At 38.8% G+C, this 22,509-nt stretch overlaps 2 protein-coding genes across 2 annotated transcripts; both read right to left on the bottom strand.

Annotated features, from left to right (window-relative positions):
* Positions 1 to 488: 488 nt before the first annotated feature.
* LOC112795032 (uncharacterized) lies at positions 489 to 2,274 on the bottom strand. The gene is made up of 2 exons (XM_025836988.1): positions 1,222 to 2,274; positions 489 to 536 (listed from the first exon to the last, which is right to left on the bottom strand). Exons 1-2 carry the CDS (start codon positions 2,272 to 2,274, stop codon positions 489 to 491), a joined length of 1,101 nt encoding a protein of 366 aa, XP_025692773.1.
* A 2,007-nt stretch (positions 2,275 to 4,281) lies between these two features.
* LOC112796975 (protein OCTOPUS) lies at positions 4,282 to 7,160 on the bottom strand. The gene has a single exon (XM_025839683.3). It carries the CDS (start codon positions 7,129 to 7,131, stop codon positions 4,477 to 4,479), a length of 2,655 nt encoding a protein of 884 aa, XP_025695468.1. The 5' UTR covers positions 7,132 to 7,160; the 3' UTR covers positions 4,282 to 4,476.
* Positions 7,161 to 22,509: the final 15,349 nt, after the last annotated feature.

The following is a 22,509-nucleotide window of genomic DNA, read 5'->3' as shown; positions in this document are numbered from 1 at the left end:
TTTAGTTGCTAATTTTGATATGGTATTATTCTAATTCTTTAACTTTTTTATTGATATTTATGATTTTTTCTTGCTAGAAAATTGTACTGAAAAGGAAAGGAAAGACCTATTACATTATTTGTGTGTTTGAAAGTTTAGTATTCTGCCGGGGAATAAGGGGCATGATCCTGATTCTGTAGTTGATATGAGTTTAGTTGTTAATGAATTGATACAAATTTTAGTGTTTTGTGTTTGGATTTTGAAGAGATTTTTAGTCTTACAATTATTTAGAGTTGATATTTGACACTGTTACCTGACACATTATTAGGCAACTATTTATCATTCAATAGTAGAAATTGATTTGTCCATTTTTTTTAATGGATAAAACCTGATCGAAATTTAAGGATAATTAAGATGCACAATGTTTTACAGAAAAAAATTAGAAACCGAATAAAATATTTACCCAAAATTAAAAAAGTATTTTCTGTAGCAATTGAGATTACTCAAACTCATTCTTTCTTAATATGTTCCAAACTTTGATCACCTGTGTTAATTCTCTGTAGCAGTTGTACATTAGTTCATAAGTGTAAAAGCATTTTTATTTTTGTCACCTATGTTCCAAATATTTTTTTATTTATTTTTTAAAATACCATGCATACACACAGTGGCGGAACCAGAAATTTCATAAGAGGGGGGCCAATTAAATATAAAATATAACAAAAAATTAACAAAATATGATTTGTAGCATATATATCAAAAAAGTAATTATATTATATAAAAGTCAATGTTCAACTACATACTTTAAGATTTTGATATTTTTAAACTTGCTCGACGATGCTTCATGGAACTAAAATCATCAATTATCATCTCTGAAGTGAATTTTGAAGCAATTTCCTTTTCAATATATACAATCATACAATCTGCTAAAAATTCATCTTCCATCTTGTTTCGAAGCCTTGTTTTAATAATCTTCATAGCTGAAAAGGCCCGTTCAGTTGTTGCTGTTGTCACAGGAAGAGTCAAAACAAGACGAATTAATCTATCAATTAAAGGATATATATTTGATTTTCCTGTCTCTGTCAATTTTTGACACAATTCAGCAAGAGTAGACAAATTCTGAAAATCTGGAGCTTTAACCACATCAAGTTCATAATGTTGTAACTCATAATCCAATTGAATCTTTTCTTGCTCAGAAAAATCTAAAGAATAGAAATTCTTTACAAGATTGCATATGTTGCAAACACTGAATAACTTGAAAGCATCTTTAGGATCTAGAGATGTACTCAGTATGAGGAGCTCGGTTGCTTGCTCACTAAATCTACTATTTAGCTCTTTCAATTGAAAATCTATCACGCTAGTAAAAATGTCAACACGATAGTGGTGTTCAACAGTGACAACATCCTTTTTACGACGAGACCGAATTATGTCACTAAAAGAAGCACCCATATCAGGTATCTGAATAGCATGATCATTGCAGAAAGAACTAACTTTCTCCAAAAGTGCTCCCCAACTACTATCTCTTAACTGTTGAATCAATGACTTTGTACTAGAAACCAGATGCATAGCATTCAAAATGTCTTGAGATTTTTGTTGCAATGCTTGACAAAGTTTATCAGTGATTCCCATGATTTCTTTCATCATATGCAAAATGAAAACAAAATCAAATGATAATAAAGATTTAAGAGCATAAGTAGCATCACCACGTTGAGAATATGTAGATCCATTAGTAGCCAAATCTTCCAGAACTGAAGTTGTTGCTCCAAACATACGTAAAAGGTTACAAATTGAGTTGAAGTGAGAGCTCCACCTGGTATCTCCTGATCTTTTTAATGTGCCAATTTGATTTGCTCCTCTTCCTGTTTCAATTTGATTAGTTGCAACTAAATGGGAAATTTCAGTTGCATAAGCAGATCGTAATTCATCATTGCGTTTGCAAGAAGAGCACACAACATTGATAATATTACTCAAACTTTGGAAAAAAGCATGAACATCAACAACTTCTTTAGCCGCAGCAACAAGAGCTAGCTGTAATTGATGAGCAAAGCAATGAACATAATATGCATAAGGACATTCTTGAATAATTAAAGCTTGTAACCCTTTCCACTCTCCACGCATATTACTAGCTCCGTCATACCCTTGACCTCGAACATTTTGAATGTTGAGATTGTGATGAGATAATGCAGAACAAATCTCTTGTTTTAGAGTAGCAGAAGTAGTATCTTTGACATGAACAACATCTATTAGCCTTTCTTTGACAAATCCATGCTTATCAACAAATCTAACAACAAGTGCCATTTGTTCTCTTCTAGATTCATCTCTAGCTTCATCAACATTTCATCTTGTTGATTGATAGGATAATTCCAAATTTGCGGACGCTTTCCGGGATCACGCATCAATGTATCAATATTAACTTGATCTATTTCAGTCCTTGCTATTTTGGAAGCAGGGGGTTGAATATCTTGCTCAACAAGTTGTGTCACAAGTTGTTCAATAATATTTTGAACATTACTCAAAGAATCTGAAGCTGAATTTTGTTCATCATATATTCTCTCTTTTCTCTTGAAAAATGAGTGAATTGTTTTCATCTTTGACATTTTTAACTTAACTTGAACTATCTAACAAAAAAAAACAAAAATAATTGCATATATATTATTTTCTTAAAAAAAAATATTAAACCTATTGAGCAATAACAAATAATTTTAGAAACACAAATATATAATAACCAAAAATAAAGTTATTGATTTACCTGATTATTTTTTGTTCCAAGTCTCACAAAAAAATAATTCTATTGAGTTTTGTCCTCACTTCAATCTTTGAACACTGTCCATTATAAAAAAAATAAATTAATTATTTTAAATAAATAATGTAAATAATACTTGACATTGTCATTAACTTAAAAAAAATTGAAATATACCTCTTTGAATCTTTGTTGTGCATTCAATGGTTAATATTTTGTTGTTCACTTCTCTTCAATGGTTTTTCTTCATATGTCTTGTTTTGGTATGGAAAGAAAATTAGAATGAGAAGAGTAGAAGACCAAAAGTTTGGGAATCACTAAAAGAGAGAGAAAAGTGGCGCTATGCCTATGATAGTTTGAAACAAATATTTGAAAAATGTACTAGGGTTACTTTAATTAATAGTATGGGCTTGGACTAGTATAATAGAACCATTTTTATTAATTATTAGAATGAGCTATTTGTTAACAAGAGCAACAATAATTCAAATATCTAATACATAATGCAGTTTTTAGTTTTTTTAATTTATAAAATTTTGTAAGTTATATTTTTTTAATATTATATATAAAAAAATTTAATATTATTAATTATTACTATTTACTATTTTTTTAAAAAAAATTTGGGGGAGACCATGGCCACCTTAGGTCTCCCCGTGGATCCGCCACTGCATACACAAATAATCAACCACTAAATCAACATTATATATTTGTAAATAAATACATATGATATTTAACTTATTTTAATGTATATTTTATATTTCAACATATATTTTTACACGTCAATGAGAGCCGACAACCATTCTGTATTTACCTATTCATAGTTTCTCACCTTATAACTGTTTTGTATTTACCTATTCTTACTTTCTCACCTTAACAAAATACTCGATATCCCATTCTTTTAAAGAATTTGTTCAATATATTCTTGTTGAAATGCAAGGGCACACTGACATAGCTGTGTGCACGTATCATAACAATCTCCTAACATTTACCGACTTAGAAATTTGGTAGTCGGTTTAAAGAAGTCGAAGCTCATCATTAGAACTACTTACTGTAGATAATTCCAAGGTACAAAGTTTACCTTAAGTGACAAGAGCATTGAATGAACATAAAACACATTGACATGACAAAGATAAGCTAAGTGATGTGTTCGTTGGGACCATGGTCGGAAATCACATGTAATAAAGTTTGATTAATTGATATCAAGGGTGAAAAAAGCACTCGAACAAAGTTATCCTGTTGTACTCAAAACTACAACTTATAACAAACAGCAAAACCAGGTGGCATGAGCCCACCTAGTTATCACTTTTTGCAGGAAAATCCATAACATGCCAAAAATTCAAGTTAATATGCTCCCAAAATTATAAGCCCTTCCAACCAAACACCATTCGGCTACCCTTTTGCAGCATAAAGACATAAAAAGCAACCATATTGTGTCCAAAGCCTAGGCATAATTTTCAGGAGCGTCATATATTCTATCATGCTTTTTTTGGCAATAAAAGCAAAAACCACCATTGAACTTAAGAGAGGGAAAGAGAATCAAGCCATTAATTAACATCATGGTCATATAGTTAAAGTAAAAAAAGAAACCACTGAAATTATTGTTATTGAGTTTACGGGTAACATGCTAATTACTGTAAAAGAAATGCAGGGTGCTTTTTTATCCAACCAACCAACCAAGAATACATAGACGTGTGTTTTACACAACAAATGCAGCAAATCTAACAACACCATCAACAAACCAAAGAACTATGGACCTTCAATCTTTAATACAATCCAAGTACACTTCTAGCAATGGAATGTGCCTGGTTAGACCTGCCTTTCCCGGGCCAATTTCTCCGGCTGCCACGCATCGGCGTCAAGTAAAGCCTTAACAGGCCACTGTCTATGCTGTTGTTGTTAGGAGAATACCTTGCACTCCTATTTCTTTCCAAAACAACCTCATCCCTGCCCTTCTTCCCATGCCCATTAGCCTGAACATCACTCTTCCTCATGGCCGCCAACGCTCCAACTCCACCTCCAAAAGCTGGTGCATTCCTCCAACTAACACTGCTGTTGCTCCTCAACGCATTCCTATTGAATACGCCTCTAACATCCCCGTTCCGCTCACCTCTAAACTCCTGCCATGACTCGGAAAAAGATCGTTCCACACCGTTCCCGCCATTTCCTCTACCATACCTATTCTCCTCATCATCGTCCTTATTACCCCCACCTCCTCGCCGGTTAATCAAGCCCCAAATGTTCCACGCCTTACTCCACCTGAATGACTTCTTAGCCCCTTTCCGCTCCCCATTGATCCCAGCTGCATCTCTAGACCCCAACTCAAAGGTCTCAGAGTGATCATCCCTCAAGGAATTCGAGTTTGAATCCCTGTCCCTCAAGTCCCTATCAGGGAACACGGCCTTCGGCCCATGATGCGACAAATCAACACCACCACTGATACCAATACCAATACCAACGCCACCTCCCACTCCACCAATGCCAACGGCAGGAGTTACCTTGGCATTTGCAACCGGAATTGCACCAGAAACAGGCTTCAACTCATCCATCTCAGCCACAACCGCAGCCGCAGTCTTCCTAATTGAACTAGACCTATCAAGGCTCTTCCTCCTCCGGGAGGAACTATCAGAATAATACTCCCTAGTCTGCAAAGTGCCACCGGGGACCTTAGCCTGATCAGCATTCTCAATGATGGCATTCATCATAACATTCACAGGCTCCTCCACAGGAATCTGAGTATCAGTCCTCAAGACCTGATGAACAGGAGCATCCTCCACCACAGACAACATTGAAGGCATCCTCGGAGGAGGAAATGTCCTCCCTATGAGGTACCCATCCCACGACGCCCTTGGCTCGTCGAAAGAATACCTCGGGTCGTCCAATGATACCCTACCGGCCTCAAATGACATCCGTCCAATGTCCAGCGAGAACCGCGGATCGGTGTCACAGGACCGCCTGCCGAACCCATAGTCAGCGATCTCCGACTGCGTCTCACGGAATTGCCTGCCAATGGGCTTCTCCACAGGCAGCAGCGTGGTGCCGGATCCCAGGGCACCATTTCGGCAGCGCTGCTTCTTCAGCTTCTGCTTCTGCCTCCATTTCTGCAGCTTCTTGCTGAACACTGAGGCTGCAGACCAGAAGCTACCCTTGAAATCGCGGCCGGAACTCTTCTTAGCGTTCGAATCCAGGTCGATATGTTCCTTCATCGGCTTCAGCAATTCCTCTTCCGGAACAACCACAATTTCTGGTTCTGGTTGGAGTTCAGGTTCTTCTTCCACGATTTCTGTAACTGCAACCCTCTCTTCTGTCACAATGTTGGGAACTACCGCATTTGTAGGTCCTTCTAGAACCCTAATTTCATCTTCGTTTTGATCATTTTCTTCTTCTTGCTCTTGAATCTCTTCCTCCAGAACAGAAGCGCTCTCTGATTCTGATTCTGATTCTTCTTCTAAGGTGACGGGAGCTTGAACTATAGTGGAAGAGGAAGCGAGGTTTCTGGTTTCAACCTCGCCGGAGGGTTCTTTTTTGGGGATTTTGCGCTCGTCGTCTTGGTTGAAGAGAGAGAATAGAGTGCTGCGAACCCTAACGTCACAAGATCTTCTCTGAGGCTCAAATGCGCCGGAGAAGAAGCCCTCGTTGTTCTTCGAGGCGGAGAAAGATTTTGTACGGCGGAGCTCAGGGAAGAACGAGGAGGACGTGGATGAGGTCGGCGGCGGGCGGTTTCCGCGGTTGCTGCCGGACGCGGAGGGGCGGAAGATGGCTCTAAGGGCGGCGGCGGCGGTGGAGGAAGAGGTGGACCTGCGGGGGCCGGAGGAGGAGGAGCTGGCGGCGCTGCCGTTGGGATCGAGCACGGCGAGGCGCTCGCAGAGGCATGAGGGGCAGAATCCGGTGAACTGCTCCTGTGGGTGGCGATCGCAAGATGTGGAAGGACGGTGAGGCTGCAGAAGTTGCGGCGGTTGTTGCTGGTGCAGCGGCGGTGCCGGAGGTAACGGCGGCGGAAACAATGCTTGCTGCTGGTGATGCTGAAGCTGGTGCAGTTGCTGGTTGGGTTGTAGTGAGGGGTTGGATTGGGTTGTGGGATTCATAACCGGAAATGGTGGTGTGTGAAGTTGGCGGTTAAAAATGTGGTCATGTTCCGGTGGGAGTAACGAGTGAAAGAGAGGGGGGGGGGGGGGGCGGGGGAGAGAGAGAGAGAGAAGAAAGAGAGAAAGAGTGAGGTAGTGAGTGAGTGAGTGAGGGAGTGTGTGTGTGTGTTTTGCTTGCTTTGTCTGTGTGTCTGTGTGTTTGACAGAGAAAGGGAAAGGGGAGAAAGGGAAAGATAGAGAGAGAGAGGAGAGAGAAGGCACTGTTTGGTTCCCAACGGACACAGAGAAAGTGAAGAGATACAGATTTTGTGTCAATTTTGTGATTTTGTGAACCATCCATAAAGCTCAACAAAATACATTAAAAGGGCTTAAAACAGAGCCTATATTACATGGCCATAAATACAACAATTCAATTCTCCGTTTAATATATTAATATGTACGAACACTAATACAAATATAGACTATATATATATATATAAATTTTATATATATATATATATATATATATATATAAATTATAATAATATTTTAATATTTTATTAATATTAAAATATAAATAATTTTTAATTATTTTAATATTTTTTAATTATTAAAAGTGTTTAAAATATTTATTATTTTAATAAGTAATAATATATTTTATTTTTAGATTTATTGTAAAAATATATATTAAGAATCAAGTTTAACATGCTGATACTTAATGGTATTAGATATATCTAAATGTGTCTGATAAAAATTTTTTTATTTTTTATTAAGGCATGATTGGATACGACAGACACGCATACAGACGAATATAGTATTTGAAATGTGTCTGATATATAAACATGACAAATCACTAAAATGTCCATATTTTATAAATAAATTTGGATTCTTTAAATTTTGAATTTTAAATTTAAGAATAAAGCGTGATCTTTTATTCTCAAATAATTTTTCTCTCATTTTTTCTTAGTCCTACCTATGAAATAAATAATAAAAGATTATACTTTACTTTCTAAAATAAAATTCAAAATATAAAAGATCCAAATCCTTTATAAATAGTACCATAATATTGCTATTTTTAATGTCATTTTAAGTATTATTTTTTAAATGTATATTTATATTCATTTATGAAAAAAAAAGTACAATATTCAATAATATCAATTTATTGTTTTTTATTAATATTGTAATAGTACATTATACTATTTTATTCTAATATTATTTTATATATGATTTTTTTAATATATATCTATAACATCAATTTGTAAAAAAATAAGTAATATTATCTGATAATATTAATTTTTTTTAGTATTAAGTAGTAACGTCGGTTTATTATTTCTTACTACATATTGTGATAGCACGTTGTTATTATTGTTGTGGTTGTTGTTGAAATTTATAAACAAATAATCTTTTATGATTATAATTAGAGAATCATATCTGAATTTTTCTCGACCTAAAATTTACCCGAATGAAATTTATTTAATTCTTGACCTCTCAACACGTTAAAAAACAATTGTTGACCTCAATGGAAAATTTTTACTCCTCGAATATATTAATTAACTATATACTTCTACATTTTTCGACAAATTTAAAATATGATTAAAATTCTTCAATGAAGTTTTGGGATGTGTTTGACAACCGCTTTGAAGAGAATAAAAGTACGTTTAAATCTTTTGAACGCTATTATTTATGTTTGATTATTTTTTTCCTTCTAAAGGTAGAGGTGATTTTACATTTACTGAAAGTAAAAAATAGTTACTTCTGCGTTCACTTTAACATGCATTTACTTTTTAATGATCATTATTGGTGTTACGGTAGGTAACCGGAGATTAATACGACGAATGGCGTTTGGCGGCCCAAGTGTGTGATGGAGGAGAACTCCGGGTGTGTCCGCAACTCGGGAGGCTCCGTCCGACTTGTGCTCGCGTGGGAATGAGGGGTGGTACCTGCAAAGACACTCCGATGCCTAAGTTAGCAAGAGTGTAAGCAGGTCTTAGAGAGTATTGGACTTAGAGATACCTGAAGGAGTGTCAGGGTATTTATAGAGGCGAGCCAATAACCACCGTTGGTGTAGTGCCGTATCTTTAGGGTGGTAACCGTCCCTATTATCTTGGGGAGGTTAAGATATGGCTTTATGAGGCGGTTAGAGAGATTTTAGGGGCGGTTACTCATTTGAATGAGTGTTTATCTGCCAGCTAATCTCGCGTCCGACCTCTTCTGACCAAGTCGTGGTTGATACCGACTTCTTATGTGAAGGCCGGTACTTAGCTAGGCTCTAATCCTTTGGATTAGGCCTTTTAGTCGGACCTGGGCCTTTGTATTGGGCCAGGGTATGAACAGTGCCCCTACTTGAGCCCAAATTTCCTTTAAAGTTTGGGTTCAAGTATTCAACTCGGGTGCGTAGTCGACTTGTTTGAAAGAACACGGATCTTGGGAACCGACGTGATTTTCGCGACTTTTGGTTTCTGACAGTTACGTCAATTCAAGCGTCGTGTCCGTTGAGGGATCATTTAGGGATTGAGGGCTTTGGTAACGGTGCAGTCTCATTAATGACTGCATCGCTTTTTACCATTATGCCCCTTAGCCTTTTTTATAAATATTTTCCCTCTCTTTCCATTTTCTGTTTCTGCAATCTTTCAAACTTTTCCCTTATCTTGTTCGTATTGCATTCTTGCGTTCGAAGACTTCTGCTCTTCTCCAACCTCTATTTTCGGATAAAGGTTAGTTTTGCTTTTTCCATGTCATGCTTTATGTTTGCATGTTTTTGTTTTGCAAGTAGATAGGTTGACCTGTAGATTCTAGTTTCGAATCTCTCTTCTTTAGCGGCCGTATTTTTTGATTTTCTTTTCTTTTTCCTTTTTGTAGGTTTTCTGCCACTTTCTTCTTTATATAAAAATGGCTTCTGTAGACATTCTTTCTCAGTGGGTTGACGATACGGTCCTTGGGGAGGAACCGTTGGTCGACGCTGAGTTCATTACCCACCTCCGTACTCATCATAGGCTCTGTACTTCGGACGAAGACGAGCCCAAATATGAACTGATAATCCCGGGTCCTGAAGACCGGGTCTGTTTTGGGAGAGTTGATGAGGCGGCCCCTCACTTTTTCTTTATGTATGAATGCATAATCACCCGTTTGGGTGTTTTTCTTCCTTTCTCGGATTTTGAGATATCCGTGTTGCACCACTGTAAGGTTGCCCCTACTCAACTCCATCCCAATTCCTGGGGTTTCTTGAAAATTTACCAGTTTATAAGCCATGCCCTGGACTTCCCGACTTCTTTGAAAATCTTCTTTTATCTTTTCCATATGACTAAGCCCTTTAGTGGGATGAACAACAAACAACAATGGGTATCCTTCCGAGCCATTCAAGGTCGGAGGATTTTCACCCTTTTTGATGAATCTTTCCACGACTTCAAAAACTTTTTCTTCAAGGTTCAAGCTGTAGAGGGTCACCACCCCTTTTTTCTGGACGAGTACTCCTCCCCTCGCTTTCCCCTTTATTGGCTGCCGGCCACCCCTTGTGAAAAGATTGGTCTAGATGACCTAGACAAGGTGGAGGCAGCCATTGTAGGGTTTTTCCGAGAAGCATGGGGGAAGGCCCCATACTTGGATACGAGAAAGATCCTCCAGGGGACGTCGGTATTTGTTCAATCTTGCATAGGTAGCGCATGCATTTCCTATTTCCGAGTTGTATTTCACCGACTTGTATTTTACCGACTTGTAACTTAGTCGTTTCTTTTGTAGATATGGCAAAAAAGAATGCTCAGGAGGCTTACCAAAGGGTCCAGGAAGCTAAGGCCAAGTCCCGGACTAGGTCCGGGGGCGGCAAGGCGGTCGTCTCTCCTCCTCCTCCTCCTCTTCCTCTTAGAAATGTTGGTACTCCCTCTCAGCCTATCCTTATTTCCTCCTCCTCGAGTTTGGCTCGACCACTTCCTTCTGCCCAATTGCTCTCCGAGCCTGAGAAGAAGAAGCGCAAGACTTCCGAGTCTGGCCCTTCTTGGGAAGGTGGCGTTAAGGCGGATGCTCAAGCATTCGTCCGAAAGAACATCTATCCTTTGATACTTATGGATGATGCTTCTGTTCGGAGCCACCTTACTGCTTTGGCCGAGGAGAGCTTTAGGGCGGCGGGAGTTTGTGGCAAACTTTTGGATATCTTCGAGAAGACTCCCCTCAGCTCCTTGGGGACTACCTCAAAGGTTGCGGAGCTGGAGGAGAGGCTTCTCATGTTTGAAAAACATGAGAGGGAGTTGAAGGCGGAGAGGGATAAGTTGAGGAAGGAGAGAGATGACCTTCGGGAGAAGGAGAGCCAGCTGCGAGCCCAATGTACTATGGAGGTGAATCTCAGGAAGGCAGCCCAGGAGAGTTACCAAAGCCTATTTAAAGATATGGTGGAGGTGAAGAAGGATTTGGTGAACTCTCGGAATACTTATGCTGACTTGGAGGACTCTATCGCCGATGGCGCCGAGGAGTCTTGGAGAATTTTCCTTGAGCAGGTCAGGGTTATAGCCCCCGACTTGGATCTTTCTCCATTACATCCTGACAAAGTGGTGATTGACGGCGCCATTGTTGATCCTCCTGCTCCCGAGGTCCTTTCCGAGTCAGACCTAAAGACTCGGGGGCAGAGGATTATAGAGTCTCCTCCTCACTCTAAAGACGCTCCGACTTCCTCTTTGGCTCCTCCTCCCGGTCCTGGTGGTGTTCCTCCTGGTGGTGGTGATTCCTCTACTCCGTCCAAGAAATGACTTCCTTTTATTTTTGTGGCTATATGGGGGCCCGGCCTGTGGGTCCCCCCTTTTTTAAACTTCTATTTATTTGCTTGGCGGTTCGTGAACAATTTGCTTTTGGCCTTTTAAGGCCGTAAACAAAACATTCTTTTTGTTGCCCTTTTTGGATAAGGGTTTTAAACAAAATAAATGCCCTTTTTGGATAAGGGTTAATCGAAGTAGGTGCCCCCTTTTTTTTTGGATAAGGGTTTAAGTTACTTGGCGCGTGTGCATGCTTTTCTGTTTTTGATCTTTTCGGAAAAACCTTTTGTTTAGCTTGCATTATTTTTTCGAGCCTTTTTCGTGCAAAGGTTTGTGTGCAAACTTTAAACTTTTCAGGTTTTCATATTTCTTTTGTTATCCTTTATACTCAACTTTGCTTTGTTGAGTTTCGTGACTTAGGTTATTTTTGTGATGCGTTTTTCATCTACTCGGAACTCGGTTTTCTTGTACTCGGAGTTCTTTCGAGTTTGCGTTACTCGGATTTCCCTTCGACTTAAGAGTCGGATAGTTTCCGAGTTTAATACGATCAACTTGTATAACCTCTTTACACCGACTTGTACCTCGTCGTTTCATCCTGACGACCATGTTAGGTCGGTTCATGGGATTTTCACGCTTTGTCGAGCTTAAGTCGGCACGTTTCGTAGAAAGATTTATAAAAAATAGAGGAGGATATTTGAGAGAAATATAGTAATGAAAAAGATCTTTATTAATCGGGAAGGTACCTTTTGCTACTAAGGGTCTTGACAGCATATTTTCCCTTAGCCTCTACTATGATGCCTCGTTAAAAACCCCTCTCCAGAAAAAACCCTTTTTTGGGAAAAAATCATGAAGCTGGGAAAAGAGTACATCAGGGAGTAGAGTTCGCTTCTAGCTGTAGTACCTTTTCATATTACAAGCATGCCACGACCTTGGTAACTCAGTACCGTCCAGGTCGGTTACTTTATAATAACCTTTCCTTAGCACTTCTTTGATCTTGTATGGGCCTTTCCAATTTGCGGCGAGCTTTCCATCTCCTGACTTGTTGACCCCAATGTCGTTTCTGATTAGGACCAAGTCGTCTACGGCGAATGTTCTTCGAATGACTTTCTTGTTGTATCTGGTAGTCATCCTTTGTTTTAATGCCGCTTCTCTTATTTGGGCGTTCTCTCGGACTTCGGGGAGCAAGTCGAGCTCCTCTTTGTGCCCCTGTACATTTCCGACTTCATCATGGAGAATTACCCTTGGGCTTTGCTCATTGATTTCTACAGGAATCATGGCTTCTACGCCGTATACTAGTCGGAAGGGTGTTTCTCCTGTGGCGGATTGGGGGGTTGTCCTATAAGCCCACAACACTTGAGGGAGCTCTTCAGCCCAAGCTCCCTTCGCTTCCTGTAATCTTTTCTTCAAGCCTGCCAGTATGACTTTGTTAGCTGCCTCGGCTTGCCCATTGGCTTGTGGGTGCTCTACCGAGGTGAATTGATGTTTGATCTTCATACTGGCTACCAGGTTTCTGAAGGTGGCGTCGGTGAATTGGGTTCCATTATCTGTGGTGATGGAATAAGGTATCCCATACCTTGTGATGATGTTTTTGTAGAGGAACCTGCGACTTCTCTGAGCGGTGATAGTGGCTAACGGTTCTGCTTCTATCCACTTTGTGAAGTAATCTATTCCCACGATTAAGTATTTAACTTGCCCTGGTGCTTGGGGAAAAGGACCTAACAGATCCATCCCCCATTTTGCGAAAGGCCAGGGGGAAGTTATACTAATGAGCTCTTCTGGTGGAGCCACGTGGAAATTTGCATGCATTTGGCATGGCTGACATTTTTTCACAAAGTCTGTGGCATCTTTCTGCAAGGTCGGCCAATAGAATCCTGCTCGGATCACTTTTCTGGCCAGCGACCTTGCTCCGAGATGGTTTTCGCAGATCCCACTATGTACTTCCTCTAAGACCTCGGTGGTTCTTGAGGTCGGCACGCACTTCAGCAATGGTGTTGATATCCCTCTTCTGTAAAGGATATTTCTCACCAAAGTATAATATTGTGCTTCCCTTCGGATCTTTTTAGCTTCCTTCTCCTCTTTGGGGAGGATGTCGAATTTTAGGTATTCAACTAAGGGATTCATCCATCCGAGGTTTAGGCCGACTACCTCAAGCACCTCTTGTTCATCTTCTGCTTTTGATACCGAGGGCTCTTGGAGGGTTTCTTGAATCAGGCTTCTGTTGCTCCCTCCGGGTTTGGTACTTGCTAACTTGGATAGGGCGTCAGCTCTGCTATTTAGATCCCGAGTTATATGCTTGACCTCGGTTTCCGCAAAGTGCCCTAGATGTTCCAAGGTTTTTTCCAAGTATTTCTTCATATTGGGGTCCTTTGCCTGATATTCCCCACTTATTTGGGATGTCACCACTTGTGAGTCGCTGTAGATCGTCACCTTTGCGGCGCCAACTTCTTCTGCTAATTTTAATCCTGCAATCAAGGCTTCATATTCTGCCTGGTTGTTTGAGGCTGGAAATTCAAATTTTAAGGAAACCTCTATCTGGGTTCCTTTTCCATCTACCAATATTATGCCTGCGCCGCTCCCTGTTTTGTTGGAGGATCCGTCTACATAGAGTTCCCATGTAGTCGGTTTTTCCTCTTGTTCACCTGCGCATTCTGCAATAAAGTCGGCGAGGCACTGGGCTTTAATTGCAGTCCGAGTTTCGTATCTCAAATCGAACTCGGAGAGCTCTATCGCCCATTGAACCATTCTCCCTGCAACATCCGTCTTTTGAAGGATTTGCTTCATGGGCTGGTTCGTACGGACTCTTATTGTGTGAGCCTGGAAGTAAGGTCGTAGCCTTCTTGAGGCTATCACTAAGGAGTAAGCAAACTTCTCTAGTTTGTGGTACCTTAGCTCAGGACCTTGTAGAACCTTACTGGTGAAATAGACCGGGTGTTGCCCGACCTCGTCTTCTCTGATCAGGGCTGATGAGACAGCTCTGTTTGCGACGGATAAGTATAGGACGAGGTCTTTTCCCGGTACTGGTCAGGTTAAGATAGGAGGTTGGCTTAAGAATTTTTTGAACTCTTGGAACGCCTCCTCACATTCCGGAGTCCATTCGAATTGGCATCCCTTCCTTAATAGGGAGAATAATGGAAGGGATTTTAATGCCGATCCTGCCAAGAATCTGGAGAGGGCTGCAAGTCGGCCATTGAGCTGTTGAACCTCTCTCAAACAAGTCGGGCTTTTCATTTCTAGGATGGCTCTGCATTTGTCGGGATTGGCTTCAATCCCTCTTTGTGTTAGCATGAACCCTAGAAATTTTCCTGCTTCTACTGCGAAGGCACATTTTGCGGGATTTAGTCTCATCCCATGCAACCTTATAGTGTCGAAGACTTGTGAGAGGTCGGTTAAGAGGTCGACTTCTTGCTTGGTTTTTACTAACATGTCGTCGACGTATACCTCCATTAGGCTCCCTAGATGGGGGGAAAACACTTTGTTCATCAGCCTTTGGTACGTGGCTCCTGCATTCTTCAATCCGAATGGCATGACCACGTAGCAGTAGTTGGCTTTTGGTGTGATGAACGATGTCTTCTCCTGGTCGGGTTCGTGCATCGGGATTTGGTTGTATCCCGAGTAGGCGTCCATGAATGATAGGTATTGGTACCCTGAGCTGGAGTCCACCAGGGTATCAATACTTGGTAGGGGATAAGGGTCCTTAGAACATGCCTTATTCAGGTCGGTATAGTCGACGCACATTCTCCATTTACCATTTTGTTTTTTGACTAGCACTACATTGGCTAGCCATGTCGGGTATTTGACTTCTCTGATAAAGCCGGCTTCCAGGAGCGCCTGTACTTGCTCTTCCACTATGGAGGCCCTCTCTGGGCCGAGCTTGCGTCTCCTTTGCTGTACAGGTTGGGACCCTGGGTAAACCGAGAGCCTATGGGACATGAGCTCGGGATCAATCTCGGGCATGTCGGAGGCCTTCCAGGCGAAGAGGTCGGAATTAGCTCTTAGGAGTTCACCCAACCTTTGTTTCAGGGTTTCCCCTAGGTTGGCTCCTATGTAAGTGTTTTTTCCTTCCTCCTTACCGATTTGTATCTCCTCGGTTTTTCCTCCCGGTTGGGGTCGTAGCTCTTCTCTGGTCCTTGCACCACCTAATTCTATGGTGTGGACTTCTTTGCCCTTCCCTCTCAGATTCAGGCTTTCGTTGTAGCACTTCCTTGCCAATTTTTGATCTCCCCTCACCGTTGCTATTCCTCCTGGAGTCGGGAATTTCATGCAGAGGTGAGGAGTTGATACCACTGCTCCGAGTCGATTAAGGGTAGTTCTGCCAATTAAGGCATTATAAGCTGACCCTTCATCGATGACTATGAAGTCTATGCTCAGAGTCCTTGATTTCTCCCCCTTTCCGAAAGTTGTGTGAAGGGGCAAAAATCCCAGTGGTTTTATTGGCGTATCCCCTAACCCATATAGGGTGTCGGGGTAAGCTCTCAACTCCTTTTCATCTAACCCTAGCTTGTCGAAGGCGGGCTTGAAAAGGATGTCCGCCGAGCTTCCTTGATCTACTAGGGTTCTGTGGAGATGGGCGTTGGCTAGGATCATGGTTATCACCACGGGATCATCATGCCCGGGAATTACCCCTTGTCCATCTTCTTTTGTGAATGATATGGTGGGGAGGTCGGGTGTCTCATCCCCGACCTGGTAGACTCTTTTGAGATGTCTTTTGCGAGAAGATTTAGTGATTCCCCCTCCCGCAAATCCTCCTGAGATCATATGGATATGTCTCTCAGGAGTCTGTGGCGGTGGGTCTCTTCTGTCCATATCGTCTCGCTTTCTTTTTCCATGGGTGTCCGACCTCTCCATGAGATATCTGTCAAGCCGACCTTCTCTAGCCAGCTTTTCTATCACATTTTTGAGGTCGTAACAGTCGTTGGTGGAGTGACCATATATTTTATGGTACTCGCAGTACTCGCCGCGGCTTCCCCCTTTTTTATTTTTAATAGGTCTTGGGGGTGGCAGTCTTTCGGTGTTGCAAATCTCTCTGTATACATCCACTATGGAAGTCTTTAGAGGAGTATAAGAGTGATATTTTCTGGGCCTTTCGAGACCGGGTTCTTCCTTTTTCCTGACTTCCCTCTCTCTTTCCCTAGAGGAGGAAGTAGGTCCAGGTCATGAACTCAAGTCTCTTAGTCTTGCATTCTCTTCCATATTGATGTACTTCTCGGCCCTTTCTTGTACATCACTTAGAGAAACGGGATGTCTTTTAGATATGGACTGTGAGAAGGGGCCTTCTCTAAGTCCATTGACTAACCCCATTATTACTGCCTCTGTGGGCAGGTCTTGGATCTCTAAACATGCCTTATTGAACCTTTCCATATAGGCTCGTAAAGACTCTCCGACCTCCTGTTTTATTCCCAGGAGGCTCGGGGCATGTTTAACCTTGTCTTTTTGGATTGAGAACCTCATCAAGAATTTCCTTGAGAGGTCTTCAAAACTAGTGATGGATCTTGGGGGGAGGCTGTCGAACCACTTCATTGCTGCTTTTGATAAAGTGGTCGGGAAAGCCTTGCATCTCGTAGCGTCGGAGGCATCGGCTAGATACATCCGACTTTTAAAGTTGCTGAGATGGTGCTTGGGATCTGTAGTTCCATCATAGAGGTCCATATCAGGGCTTTTGAAGTTCCCTGGAACTTTTGCCCTCATTATGTCCTCGCTGAAGGGATCTTCTCCGCCCGGGAATCGATCTTCCCCTTCATCGCGGGAGTTCTTGAGGGAGGATTCTAGCTGCAGGAGTTTTCTTTCCAACTCTTTTCGCCGTTCCATCTCCTCTTTGAGGTACCTTTCGGTTTCCTTTTGCCTCTCCCGCTCTTGTTCCAATTGCTCCAGGCGGCTATGAACCAATCCCATCAGTTCAGTTATGTGAGGCGGTGCGCCTTTTTCTGATTTACGCCCATCTGAGGAATTTACCTTCGGATTCTTTACTCCAGAGGTGCCCTCTCTGTGTTGATCATTGTCTTCATTGCCATTGCCCATGTCTAGATTCTCTTGTTCAGAATCTGTATCCACATGGCCTTCTTCGTGAGATCTATCCGCCATCGTTTGAGTGATCTCTCGGGTCCCCGGCAACGGCGCCAATGTTACGGTAGGTAACCGGAGATTAATACGACGAATGGCGTTTGGCGGCCCAAGTGTGTGATGGAGGAGAACTCCGGGTGTGTCCGCAACTCGGGAGGCTCCGTCCGACTTGTGCTCGCGTGGGAATGGGGGGTGGTACCTGCAAAGACACTCCGATGCCTAAGTTAGCAAGAGTGTAAGCAGGTCTTAGAGAGTATTGGACTTAGAGATACCTGAAGGAGTGTCAGGGTATTTATAGAGGCGAGCCAATAACCACCGTTGGTGTAGTGCCGTATCTTTAGGGTGGTAACCGTCCCTATTATCTTGGGGAGGTTAAGATATGGCTTTATGAGGCGGTTAGAGAGATTTTAGGGGCGGTTACTCATTTGAATGAGTGTTTATCTGCCAGCTAATCTCGCGTCCGACCTCTTCTGACCAAGTCGTGGTTGATACCGACTTCTTATGTGAAGGCCGGTACTTAGCTAGGCTCTAATCCTTTGGATTAGGCCTTTTAGTCGGACCTGGGCCTTTGTATTGGGCCAGGGTATGAACAATTGGTTTTAACAAATTTTTCTAAAAAAAATTTTTAAATTTGTTTCAAGTCATTTTAAATACTTTAATTTTTTTATCAATTTAATACTTTCTTTCATATTTTGATTTTTTATTTTTTATTAAATTTGTTAAATAAAAGAATACTGAGAATATTAAAAAAATTATAAAATATTTTTTGTTTGGCACTGTAAGATTTATTATTGTAATTCTTATTTATTGTTTATTATTCTAATTTATTATAATATGTATTATTATTCCTATTAGAAATGATAAACTAAATAAAAAAATTAATCATAAATAATAATAAAAATATTATTAATAAAAAGTTAGAATCCAAAATAATAAATAAAATAAGATTATTGAGAATATTTATAAAGAGTATTAAAATATAATATTTTATATGGTATTTTTAATTTAATAAATATATATTAATTTTTATTATAAAAAATATTTAAAAAGTTGTTCATTTTTATATGTTATTTTTAATTTAATAAATAAATATTAATTTTTATTATAATATTAAAAAATTATAACATACTAAAATAGAATATTATAAAATAAACTATGTAAAAAATATACTAAAAGAAATATAAAAAGGGTTAAATATACTATAAAAAATAATATTATAATTTAATATTATGTTTTTTTAATAATTAGTTAATTATTTATATAAAAGTAATTTTAACTAATATTATTCAAATAATATTCACTTTATCAAAATCAATTTTAGTATAAAATTGTCAAACATAAATTATATTGATATAAATTCACTTCTATCTAAAATTAATTTTATAAAATAACTTTTATTCAAATTCCAGTTTAACAAATGCTAATCCAAACATACACTTATTCAGAGTTGAACCAACTACCAATTTTTCTCTATTGAGACATAAAATAGTGATGAAATATAGAGAAAATTATTATGTTTTAAAATATTAAATTAATGTATTGTGCTCTATTTAATAAAAAAGATGTAGAGACATTAAATAAAATATTTTTTATTTTTTATTATTACTATCAAATTTTATAATTTATTTTTTATTATTTTATTTTTTATTTTGTGTGAAGAAAAAACAAAAGTTAATTAGATTATTTATTATTTATTATATCTTATATTCAGTTCATTACTAAGTAAAATATAAAAATACTAATTTTTATGTCATTGTCCTTTGTATTCTATTTTTAATATCTTGTCTTATCTTATTCTCAAAATTAAACACAGCTTTAGAGATGAAAATAGATTAGGTCTGTCAAAGACCTGCAACTTAGCCTACATTCGACTTGGTCTAGCTTGATCTGTTATAAAATAGTTTTAGGTTTAGACCGATTTAAAAATTTAATTTTATTAATAAGCTAAGTGCAGACTCACAAAATAGTTTAATAGACCTCTTAGGCTTGTCTAAGTCTATTAAAATGTAAATAAATATATAAATAATTTTTTATAATTAAAAAAGTTATTAAAATTTTTAAATTTATTATACTTTATTATAAATATTTTTTATATTTTTAAAATTTAAATATTATTATAAATATTAAATTTAGTATATTGTATATATAAATTTTAAAAGAAAAGTAAGTTTTTTAAATATTTTATTTTTTATTTTCGTAAAAATAATATATTAGATCTTTTAACAAGTTTGAGATTAGGCCAAGCTCAACGACAGTGTAGGCTTAATACTTAAAGGGTTTAATTATTTTGTAGGTTCTTATAGTTTTATTAAATTTTTAATTAAATTTTTATATTTTTTTCTTTTTAATTAAGTCTCTATACTATATCAAAATTTGTAATTAAGTTTTTACTGTGACAAAAATATTAGAATTAATAAAATACTCTATTAAACAAAATAAATATACCTAATATTTGAATAAATATTTTATTTTATTTAATAAAATATTTAATTAATTCTAATATTTTTGTAATAGTAGAGATTTAAGTATAAAATTTAATATGATATAAAAATTCAATTAGAAAACATAAAAACTTAATTAAAATTTTAATAAAACTATAAGAATCGGTAAAATAATTAAACATACTATAAAAAAAAGGTCTATAATAAACTATATGTCTAACTTAAATACATTACAAAACTAACCTGATACAGATGAAGCGTATCCTATTCTATTTTTATCCATATTTTCTGTTGTGAGTTTAATATTTTCTTTCTCTAGTAATTGTTTAAGCTTTTTTTCTTAATGAAGTTTTCTTGATTTTTTTATTCAAATAAATAATACATTAATTTTCAAAATACGCAGGAGAAGAAATTTTGACGAAAATGTGCATGATAGAGTGAAAGGCAACATCCGCAAAATGGGTCTGACATGACAGATTGAAGGATTGACCATGAATTAGATGACGTCGTGAATGGCACTTGCGAAGTGGCCCAAATCAGATGCAGCAGCAGCAAAATGGAGCAACTCATTGGCGGCGAACACGAATTGGACATATTGTAACTGGAGTCTACGAAATAGCGACCCGTCAGTCAAAGATGTAAATTCCAGTGAGCACCAGTCTCCGTACGAGCATGCATTGGTTAAGCTAGGTGGTCATGGACAGAAGTGTAAGGGGTTGGTTGAATATAAAAGGGAAGAATGGGGAGGAGACCAAGTTGAACATACAGAAGAAGGGAAAGAGAGTTTAAAAAATTGGATGGTGGGAAAAACAAATTGTGCTGTCGTGAAAAATATTGTATTGTGGTTTAAAAAAAAATTTAAAATGACTAGGGGTGAAAGTAACGTGGAAGAAAATCTTAATCGGTTAGATGAAATTTATATTGGATATTTGTTTCACAAAGTTAATTTCAGTGATTATGTTTAGTGAATTATGTTATTAGTATTCTTGTTAGAACCAATTTTGTTGTTATTTAATCTTGGTAAGAGTATTTTCAATTATATTTTTCATGTTTTTTTTATTATAGCCCACCCGTGTTCTTATTCCGCATGGCACACTTGTTGATGTTTTCACGTTTGGATCCAAGCATGGGAATTATAATTTTTTAATAGAGTTTCGAGTATTACAATCCACTGATAAGTGCCTTTGTCGAAAGATGGCATTCCGAAACGCACACATTTCACCTTCCTTAGGGTGAGTGTACCATAATTTTAGAGGATGTTGTAATACAATTAGGGTCACCTATTGATGGCGAGCCTGTGAGTGGTACTCTGAGGTCATAGAGAAAGTTCCAACAAAGAGATATATGACAATGGTGTCAAGAACTTTTAGGTGATGTTCCAGCCGGCCATGTAGGGACAACGAAGTTTAACATAAAGTTGAAGTGGCTCAGGACTCACCTGACTTATCAGATAGCCCTCATTCAGTATGCACGTTGTTACATTCTGCTTACAGTGTGTTCTGTCAACTGAGATCAGTGGCTTACAGTGCTTGAAGGCTTAAACACACGACAGAAATGACAAAAAAATCTGATGAAATATGAGACTGTCACGGTCCAATGTATTGTCGACATAGTACGGTCCCGTTTGTAGGTCAACAATTGTCTCTGGTATCAATATGCTTAATTAGTAAAACAGAGAAACGACTAAAAACACCATCAATAATAAAGTCCAATAAGTTTGACTTACAAGTTATACCTAGAATGAAAGTTTGCAGAGCGTTGAAATATCTCCGCAGATGGTCATATGACTTCTCCCAATCACCATAAATTTTGGCAATTGCCTTCTGCTTCGCGTGCCAAACCTTCTTGTAAAAAATCTTGTACCTGTATGCTGACTTTACTGATCCTTGCAACACCTTTATGCAAATGGTCGCATCAGCGTGAACCATGAAAAATATATGCTGGCAGATGACATTGCTATCAAGTTGAGCATGATCTTACGACTTCGAAGTTGCCAAACAACTATGAGGCCTTTGGTATTTTTAAATTTTCCAAAATCTGGAAGATTTGGTCTTTGCAACCCGTACCATCCAACGACATTGGTCCCTACACTACTTGCATCGACATACATACCGACTTTGATCTGACTCTACCACCTTGTATTTCGCGCTTCTGCGGAGGTTGTAGTTCTTGACAGCAAGCACTGCTGTTTCTCTATTGAGAAACTTCAACCCAATCTCGAACTCCATCTCACCCGACAAAATATAGTTATTCGGTCTGTCTTCTGCAGTAGTCGAGTTCATTGCTCCAAGATTTAAAGATAGGTAGTGTGCTGGAGTGCCGTTAGATATACCACCCCTCGCTACACCTCCCAATTCAGGCACGAATTGGAAGAACCGTCTCGCGATAAAAGTGATTGGGTTTCGAGAACAACTTCTGTTTCGTCACTGATGAAAGGTTTTTGTCGGTTAAGAATTTCTTCTCGGTAAAAGAAATCATTTGTTATTGATCCGTCACCTTAT

Source organism: Arachis hypogaea, chromosome 4 (genome assembly GCF_003086295.3).
Source record: "Arachis hypogaea cultivar Tifrunner chromosome 4, arahy.Tifrunner.gnm2.J5K5, whole genome shotgun sequence".
Classification (NCBI taxonomy): Eukaryota; Viridiplantae; Streptophyta; class Magnoliopsida; order Fabales; family Fabaceae; genus Arachis; species Arachis hypogaea.
The sequence above is the reverse complement of the archived record's forward strand: the minus strand, read 5'-3'. Positions and strand labels throughout refer to the sequence as shown.